The sequence below is a fragment of the Silene latifolia genome, chromosome 1, assembly GCF_048544455.1.
Source record: "Silene latifolia isolate original U9 population chromosome 1, ASM4854445v1, whole genome shotgun sequence".
NCBI lineage: Eukaryota > Viridiplantae > Streptophyta > Magnoliopsida > Caryophyllales > Caryophyllaceae > Silene > Silene latifolia.
In genome coordinates this window covers 12762762-12773103 of record NC_133526.1, presented here as the reverse complement: position 1 = coordinate 12773103, position 10342 = coordinate 12762762, and the positions used below count along the sequence as shown (strand labels likewise).

General features: G+C 36.9%; 1 protein-coding gene across 1 annotated transcript; it reads left to right on the top strand.

Annotated features, from left to right (window-relative positions):
- The first annotated feature begins 3328 nt into the window (after positions 1–3328).
- On the top strand, positions 3329–7091 carry LOC141640695 (uncharacterized). The gene is made up of 5 exons (XM_074449385.1): positions 3329–3869; positions 3975–4163; positions 4719–5007; positions 5289–5897; positions 6917–7091. The coding sequence occupies exons 1-5, from the start codon at positions 3329–3331 to the stop codon at positions 7089–7091; spliced, it is 1803 nt and encodes a 600-aa protein (XP_074305486.1).
- The last annotated feature ends 3251 nt before the right edge of the window (positions 7092–10342 follow it).

The window sequence follows — 10342 nt, the reverse complement described above, 5'->3', positions numbered from 1 at the left end:
TTTTGGACCTTGCATGTTTGACACCTTCCCTTTTGGATATCTTTATAACAGGTTCAGGTTTTTAAAAATTACAGGTTTTTACCCAATTGAACCTATTACAAACATATCCTGTCAGTTTTTCTGTAGAATTACGTGTTTACTTTTCCGCGATATGTGAGGGTGTCACAGTTTCAGAATAGTTACAAACATATCCATGCTGTCTCATTTTCACAAACTCACGCCTGTTTTCTTCTTCTTCCTTCTTTTTTTCTTCTTACGTTCTGTTCTAATTTTTATCAGGTTTTAAATTGATACTGATGCTCCGTTTGTCATCCGTTTTCAACTATTTTTGTTCCATAGCGCTCCTTTCGTCGTTCTCGTCAATCCGTTGTAAGTAAAATTCATTTTCGTTATGTATTTTTACAAACCCAATTTATATTTTTAGCTTTGTTTATTATAAGACGGTGTATAATTATATATAGGGATCATTATGGATGTTAATTAGTCAGTTGTATAGTTGAGACGGTGTATACTGATATGTGGAGATGATTGAGACGGTGTATACTGACCTCTAGGGATCATTTGGGATGCTAGCTAGTAAGTGGTATATTTGAGACGGTGTATACTGACATGTAGAGATCGTTTTGGGAAGCTATTTGGGATCTTGTTTAGTTGTGGTATTGTGCAGTAAATTAGGACTGTTTTTGAGTCCGCTTTGCAGGTACTTTGGGACATTTTTGGGACTGTTTTGACCCGGTTTAGGACTGGTTTAGGATAGATTGAACTCTGTTTTGGTACCAATTTTGTGCAGCCTTCAGACTGTTTTGGGACAGTCGAAATGGAGGCCGTGTGGGCTGTTTTGGCCTCGGTTTTGGGAGCCGTGACAGGCTGGTTTGGGCTCAGTTTTGGGACGGATAAAATGGTGCTTTAGGGGACTATTTCTAGGGCGTAAAAGTTGTGACAATTTTCTGGGTATGCCTGTCAAAAGGGATAAGTCGTTAATATCGTCCCTTCACATAATTATTTTAGGTGACTCATATGTGGTTGAAGATGAAGAGTAATTTTGGGTTTTAGAAGCTTTCTCAAGTTTATTGCTTGTCTCTTTGCAATTTTTCTTATCATTAGCTCTGATACCAAACTCTATCAACCATAGAGTTTTAATGATAAGAAGACAAGCTATATGTGAGTCTTGACCCTTTTTATGTCACATACATTTTAGCGAGCAAAGTAGTCCATATCCCAAGACTCTGAGCTGGGCCAGATTGACCGAACGAGTTTGGTCAAACTAGGTTTAAACCAGTCAGCCTCGATTTGACCGATGACCCATCGCGGGACTCGGGTCGAGGGTTTGTCTTTGAGGTATTAGGGACATATGTCTCCCTCTTTACATTTAGTTGTATAATTTGCTATTCGCGACTTTAGCGATGGTTATGTTATGAAACTTCTAGTTGGACCTTGTATGTTTGACACCTTCCAATTTGGATATCTTTATAACAGGTTCAGGTTTTAAAAATTACAGGTTTTTACCCAAATGAACCTATTACAAACATATCCATGCAGTTTTATTCTAGAATTACGTGTTTACTTTTCCGCAATAAATCAGGGTGTCACAGCACAACCCCAGCGGTCATCTTATCTACAAGTAAGCCCCAATTCCTTTAAGCATTTACGCCTATATAAACTACTTTCTACTCATTTCCGACAGAAAAACAAGTACGGTTACTCCACAAGTTTTTTCCCCTCCCTTCAGAGGTTCGTATACCAATTTGAGAACATACTAAACATACCCTGCCAAACAGGTACCATATCTGACATACCAGCGGACAATATGGCAACTGAACCAAGATTCCCCTTGGTAGCCGGTCAATCAACTCCGAACGCAAACCTCCCGCCGCCTACGCAAACCGCTGGCAGCAACTCAGAAGCAAATGCAACAAACCCATCCAGCATTGTAAACAATTCAAACAAAGGCGGTGACGAGGCGGAATACAGGCCACGTAAGAGAGGACGTCCATGCATTGGAATAACTCCAGCTGCTGCCAAACATGTTACTTGTGCTACTGAGACGGCGGGGGTTTCCAACGCCCACGTAAACGAACCAGGTGAGATAAGTTATAATTCTATATGACTATCCGCACACGGAGTTCACAAAACGTTTTAACATTAACTTGAAACCACAACAAAGCAGGTGTCGCAGACCCAACCTCAGTGCCTACAACTCAGGAACCGCCTAAAGCACCTACCAGGAATAAACCTGCAGGTATGCCCTTCTTTTTTTCCCAGCATTTCGTAAAAACCGTAACTGAAGAGAGGCATGCAGTAAATGTGTTTTCTACCAACGTGTTAAATTAAACAGGCATCGCACGCAAGGGTGTGACTCATCGCCAAATAGGCCGACCACGCAAGGCCAAACTACCAGGAAACCCCCGCCAATGCCCGACAGACGGCAGCTTGCACACAATAGAACCTTCAAGCTGTGAAAAAACCTCATCAGGTATTGCCTTTTCCAATGCGCTTACTTACAAACTGATCTACTGAACTAATGTATATATAACAGTAGTTTAAAATTATTTCCGGGAAACATTCAGGCCCCTCAACTACAACCTCTGAACACACATCTCTGGAGAGCACAACCCCAGTGGTCATCTTACCTACAAGTAAGTCCCAATTCCTTTAAGCATTTACGCCTATATAAACTGCTTCCTACTCTACTGTAAGTAGTGAAAAACCGTGAAATGTTACCACCACGAAGACCAAACGAAATACGCCCTGTCTAAATTAAATTAATGCTGCAAAACCAACAGGGAAATATTTAACAGCATGGAGCTTTGGAGGCCCTACCGAACTCTGTGAGTTTTGTGACGCCGTTGTCTGGAAGGAGGAATCCGTAGGCGAGACCCCCAAAAATGGCCGACCAAAATTCAATATATGCCGCCAAAAGGGGAAGGTAAAACTCACAATGCTCAAAGAGCCTCCAAAATTATTAAAAGAATTACTAGATCCCGTGGGTGGCACACGTTCGGCCGAATTTAGAAGGCTTATCCGGTCGTGTAACACTATATACGCATTCACATCCATGGGTGGCAAAGTCGACAACGCTATTAACAAAGGTGGTGTACCTTACTGCTTCAGACTAGGCGGCCAAAACCACCATAATATCGGCTCACTCCTGCCACCATTGGGGAAACAACCACGATTCATGCAACTATACTTTCATGACACCGATAACGAACTAACAAACCGGGTGACATCCTTGAATGGGGAAGGCAAGAACAGCCTTCAACCGGAAATTTTGGAGGGCCTTTCCTAGATGATGTACGAGCACAACGAAATCGCAAAGGTATGCAAGATGGCCAGGGAGCGTATGGAAAATGAAGACCTAGAACATGTTCAACTACGTCTCAGGGCAGCCCGTAGCAAAGACGACAAACAGTTCAATCTCCCAACAGTGAATGAGTTTGCAGCACTCATTATCGGGAATGGGGAAACCGAAAAAGGGGCACGTGATATCGTAATCCAAGAACGTGCAAGAGGGCTGCAACAGATCTCAGAACTTCACCCGAAATTCATGGCAATGCAGTATCCCCTAATGTTTCCTTACGATGAGGACAACTATAGATTAGGCATAAAGCACTTAGATGCAGCCACAACAAGCAGAAAGAAAAGAAAAACTGTTACAATGCAGGAGTATTACTCTTATAGGTTCCAAGAACGGTGGAAAAATGGGAAACTTATTGACGGGATATGTGTTCTCTGTGGGAGGTTAAGGCAACAGTTTATGTGTGACGTGTTTACGTGTGTTGAGGAGACTCGATTGGATTACGTCCGACACAACCAAAAAACAATTAGAAAATACTCTCTACGTGGCTTAACTAATGTAGTCGCCGCTGGTGAAGTAACCCCTGCTTCACTTGTTCTTCCCCCATCTTATCCCAATTGTTTCAGAAACCTCTTCCAACTATACCAAGACGGACTGGCTATATGCTGATGGGCAGGCCCGCCGGATTTGTTCATCACTTTCACTTGCAACCCAAAATGGGAAGAGATCTCTGAATTCCTAAAAGCCATCCCTGGCCAATTGCCTGAAGACCGTCACGACATCCTTGCTAGAGTGTTCAAAATTAAGCTAGATGAACTCATTGTGGACTTGACCAAGAGAGCTTTCTTTGGTGAAACACTTGAAGGTATTACGTTAATCATTACTTATATTCAATATAACTTATGTTCAACACAATTCAATATACACCGTTATACACGTGCACTAGAACTGTATCCCCAAAAGTTACACGGCCGAAATATCTGACACTGTCAGGAGATGACATTCACGCTAAGCAATGTCTTTTTTCATATTAATTGGTTAGTTATACACTACAGTTCCACAAAATTGGGGTACCACATGTGACAGCAGTCTTATTTCTGTAAAATGAATAAAAAGACAATGACCCACCAGTGGTTTCTAAATACACTACAGCCAGAAACACCACAAAATTCATTTGTTACCATCCTTTTTATTTTCCTTTCTACTTCTTTTAAAATTTGTTTAGGTAAATCCCGCTACCCCCAACCTACCAAAATAAATTGAATGCCTACATGCTGAATGTGATATTGTATAAACTAAGGAAAACAAGTGATACGCTACTTTCCAGGGTTGATACCACCGTATAGGTAGCAACCACACTTTAAGAAAAATTTAAGCAGATCATATGTACCTTATTACTAACTTCTTCCATACCACTCAGTTATTTATACAGTGGAGTTCCAGAAAAGAGGGTTGCCGCATGCACACATTTGCTTATTTTTGCGGCCTGAAAGTAAACAAACTGACCCATCGGAGATAGACAAAATTATCGGCGTTGAATTACCGGATAAAGCACAAGATCCTACAGGATATGAAGCATCGTGCAATTCATGCTACATGGCCCTTGTGGAGAGGCAAAGACCAGCTCACCCTGTATGGTTGATGGCAAGTGCTCCAAGTACTATCCAAGAGATTTTTGCTCTCACACATCGGCGACAGACGGTTACCCCGTATATCGTCGAAGAAAAGATGGTAAAGAAGCGGAGAAGAACGACCACACTCTTGACAATAGATTTGTTGTCCCTCACAACATTGACCTATTAGTGAAATACCAAGCCCACTTGAATGTGGAATGGTGTAACAAACATAGGTCAGTCAAATACCTATTCAAGTACATGTCCAAAGGGCCGGATATGGCACACGCAAGCCTGCATGAAGTACGTCCTCACATAAACGAAGAGAATGTAAATTAACAAATAGTTGATGAAATTGAAACATATCTTAAATGTAGATATGTGTCTGCTTCCGAAGCTTGCTGGAGGGTGTTCGCATTTGAAATACAATACAAGCAACCGCCGGTCCAACGCCTACCTTATCACTTAGAGTTCGAACAAGATGTTTTGTTTGAAGATTCTGAGGCGGCAGATGACATCCTAGAAAGAGTGGGGGATGCAAAAACCACCCTTACTGAATGGATGGTTACAAACCAAAAACATGAAGACGCACGCTCGTTAACATACGCTGAGTTCCCCACTGAATGGGTTTGGGACAACAACGGTAAAGTATGGACAAGACGGAAAAAGGGTTTCAAAATCGAGAGGATATACTTCGCTAACCCAAATTCTGGAGAGTCGTACTACTTACGTCTTCTACTAAACATTGTGAAGGGGGCAAAATGTTTTGCAGATATCCGCACTGTGGACAAAATTGTTCACCCTACATATAAGTCAGCTTGCAATGCTCTTGGCCTATTAGACGGAGACGAGGAATGGCATGTAGCCTTGACCGAAACAGCATCATGGGCAACTGCTCAACAACTACGACAAATGTTTGCAACATTGCTACTATTCTGTGAGGTCGCAGATCCAAAACAGTTGTGGCTAGATCACTGGAAAGAATTGTCAGCAACGACGCCTTGGATAGGCCAAGAGCATTGCAAGCTCTTATCAACTTGATTTCTAATAAAATCCTTATGTTTTTCTGTTTGTAAAATTGACTGAAAGGTTCGGGCATTTGAGACGCGAAGTTGCTTAGTGTTTTTAAAATATGTAAAAGTTGACTGAAATGACTTATTGGGTAATGGTGGAGTCAGTGTCACATGCTTTTTCTTTCGGTTTACATATTTCATTTATTGCTGGTGGCTAGAATTAAGGTTGTGACTTAAACCTTCAGTTGCTGTGTATGGACAGTTTATCCTTTGCTATATGTATATAGAATTCTCGTAGATTAGTATTAGGTTTTCTTTTTTAATTTATACGTTTTCCCTTTTGGCCTTTTTTTTTTCTCCTTAGGACCGTATATTTATATGCTATATAGTATTAACTGTGTTTCTGTTATTATTAATTTACTTTTAATTTATAATTGTATTCCCTCTTTAAATTAGACCTTTGATTCTGCTAAATTGCTTGTTGTTGATGTTTCAGTTTTTTAAATTTCTTTACTATTCTTTTCAATTAATGTTGTTTACATTGGTGTTATTGTACGTTTTGTGTTGTCCTGGTTATTTATTGTTTAGTAGTAGTGGTCATTTTAATTGTTTTGATTATTTTGTATATTTTTATTATCATTGAATTGAATATTAAATTAGATTAGCTGTTAGAAGTCCTCTTATATCTCAATTTTTCTCTTCTCTTTGTAACGGTGATTTTTTGTTTGTGTTTTGTATTTAAGACTTGGTTATTATTTTCGTGGTTATTTGCATTCTCTTTTATTAATTCTACTGATCAATACTCTTTTATTATTTGATCTTCTTGTCTTTTTAGATTACATTAATTAATTAATTTGTGGTGCTTGATATGTATATATATATATATATATATATATATATATATATATATATATATAACCTATTTTATTCCATACATATCATGTTGTATTCATCTTATAATCTTTCCTTTTCATTTGTTGTTTATTTTCCAGGTTGATTCTTGTTTCTGCAATGGCCCGTTACAGCGTTGGTGACGTAGTGGAGGTGATGTTTTTCGAGTTGGGCTTTATTGGTTCCTATTTTCTTGCAACCATAGTATATTTATTGGGAGATGCTGAAGTGTATGTTCAGTTTCTGACTTTTGTCTGCTTGGTTCTCGCCTTCTGAGAGACGTTATTGGGGTTGAGCACATACGTCCTTTGGCCCCTTCATTGCGAGGATGGAGTATGGTCTTTATGATCACGTTGACGTGTTTGTCAACGATGGCTGGTGGACCGGGCGTGTTATAGACGTCTCCGGTGTAGAAGGTTACTATGAGATATTTTTTGAAATGTATGATGAGGTTTCGTATAATGTTAACTATGAGATGCGCCCGCATCTCGATTGGGAGAATAATAGGTGGGTGGGCGCATCTCGATTGGGAGATACGTGTCAACCCAAGAAACCCACCCACCTATTATTCTCCCAATCGAGATGCGGGCGCATCTCATAGTTAACATTATACGAAACCTCATCATACATTTAAAAAAATATCTCATAGTAACCTTCTACACCGAAGACGTCTATAACACGCCCGGTCCACCAGCCATCGTTGACAAATACGTCAACGAGATCATAGAGACCATACTCCATCCTCGCAATGAAGGGGCCAAAGGACGTATGTGCTCAACCCCAATAACGTCTCTCAGAAGGCGAGAACCAGTGGGTGACAAAAGCTGGTGAAATTGAACATACACTTCAGCATCTCCCAATAAATATATTATGGTTGCAAGAAAATAGGAACCAATAAAGCCCGGCTCGGGAAACATCACCTCCACTACGTCACCAACGCTGTAACGGGCCATTGCAGAAACAAGAATCAACCTGGAAAATAAACAACAAATGAAAAGGAAACAAAAAAATGATAAGATGAATACAACAGGATATGTATGGAATAAAATAGGTTATATATATATATATATACATATCAAGCACCACAAATTAATTAATTAATGGAATATAAAAAGACAAGAAGATCAAATAATAAAAGAGTATTGATCAGTAGAATTAATAAAAGAGAATGCAAACAACCACGAAAATAATAATCAAGTCTTAAATACAAAACACAAACAAAAAATCACCGTTACAAAGAGAAGAGAAAAACTGAGATATAAAAGGACTTCTAACAGTTAATAATCTAATTTAATATTCAATTCAATGATAATAAAAACATACAAAATAATCAAAACAATTAAAATGACCACTACTACTAAACAATAAATAACCAGGACAACACAAAACGTACAATAACACCAATGTAAACAACATTAATTGAAAAGAATAGTAAAGAAATTTAAAAAACTGAAACATCAACAACAAGCAATTTAGCAGGATCAAAGGTCTAATTAAAGAGGGAATACAATTATAAATTAAAAGTAAATTAATAATAACAGACACACAGTTAATACTATATAGCATATAAATATACGGTCATAAGGAGGAAAAAAAACAAAAGGCCAAAAGGGAAAACGTATAAATTAAAAAGGGTTATTTAACAAGATTACTCCAAACTATAGGTAGGCTTCCCGAAATACTCTAAATTTCATTTAATTCGAGAATAAACCAAACTATTAACCGTTTCTTCTCATATTAGAATAGAGTAACCGACTACCTGATAATCAGGTTATTACTACTTTTTTTTTAATAATATTTGTAACACCCACCATTTTAATAAATCTCATTTATTTGATTTTCGTTAAAGAGGTTTATTTTTATTTCTTTTTATACTAATTTTGGTTTAATGTTTTATTTAACACCATTTTTATTAATTTTAGTCCTATTTTATAAATGGACCGACTTTTAATTATATGTCACTTTTTTTTATAAAATGGGAAAACGATTCTGGTTCATCATCTTTTTTGACCGTGTATTTTATATCTAGAAAATTTATTTTGAAAACTTTTTTTATATCTTTTACTTTAAGTATTTGATAAATTGTTTTTATTCGACTTCTAATTATTTTACAATAAAAATTAGAAGTATTTTCTTTGACTTATTCCCTCTTGTGACTGGTTTTTCTAGAGCTTTTCAAGGAGATTTTATTACTTATATTTATTCTTTCCCTCTTAAACACTCTACTTTATGACTACATTCATTAGGTCATTTATCATTCACATATCTATCCCTCTTGCAAAAAAAATATGGATCGTAAACCCTCTTCCGCCGTTCTCTGTTTCTAAAGAATAAAATTTACGTACGTGCTTGCCTTCTTGCTTCCTTATTTCCGTTTTACAAATTTCTACGTACGTGCTTGCCTTCTAGCTTCTTTATTTGGATCGACATTCTCTCATCATCCGTTCATCCTATTCTAAGGGTTTGTAGAGGAGATATTGAAGGCTAGCATATGTGGATTCGGATTCGTAACAAGGTAACTACGACGTTACTCGGTATTACATCGATTTAATTGTTGTAGTTGTATGTATTATTGCATTTTTTTTTGTGGTTTATAAAGATTTATTTATTAATATGATTTTTTTTTTTTGAACCATATGATTTCTGATCCCTTAATGTTTATAAATTATTTTGACTATGTATAAAATTTATTTTGTCAATAGGAATTTATTTGGTTGATTTGCAAGTTTTATGATTAAACCGATTAATATGATATAAAGATGGTATAAATTCGTTTTTATGATTTCCAGGAGGTTTAAATTATTTTTCTGGGTTAAATGATAGATTTGAAGATACCATGAATTTTCGTGGAAATTATTTTGGAGTTTTAGTATTTATTTCGTAATTTAAAGTATTGACGCAGTTTCTGCGATTATAGCGATTCTGTTCGGTTTTAATTATGTTAAAAATAGTAAATAAAATTGTAAATTTATAAGCTTTTAGTATATGGCAGAGACATGGAGTATTAGGTTGTGTATAAATTTGTAGGTCTTCAATCATTATTTTCGATTTATGGTGTATTTTACAAGTTTGATGGAAACCGTTGTTAAATCTGTCAAATATGTTCGTCTGTTTGTAAAAATCATATCACCTGTTTATATTTCGAATTTGCAAAAGTGTAAAGAATAAACTCCGTTATTTTAAAGTGTAGAGGCTGTATAAAAATTTTCATAAGATTTAAACTTACAGTTTGGTCAGAATAAATTATTTGTGAACAAAATCGTCAGAAACGCGTTTCTGACTTCTCTCAATGATTCATTTTTTAAAAGATATTTTGCTTTTGATACAGTAGCTAATCTTTTTCTCAATGAAGATTTATCATGTTTAGTTATGTTTAAAATTATGCCTTGCCTTAAAATGTTTTCTAAAAGTAGATTTATGAACTGAAACATTATGGGTGACGTTTTCTGACAGTTTTTAGAAATGCATTTTTAGACCCCTGATACTTTCCTAATTTAAAGTTTGTCAAAACATGAAAGTTGTAGATA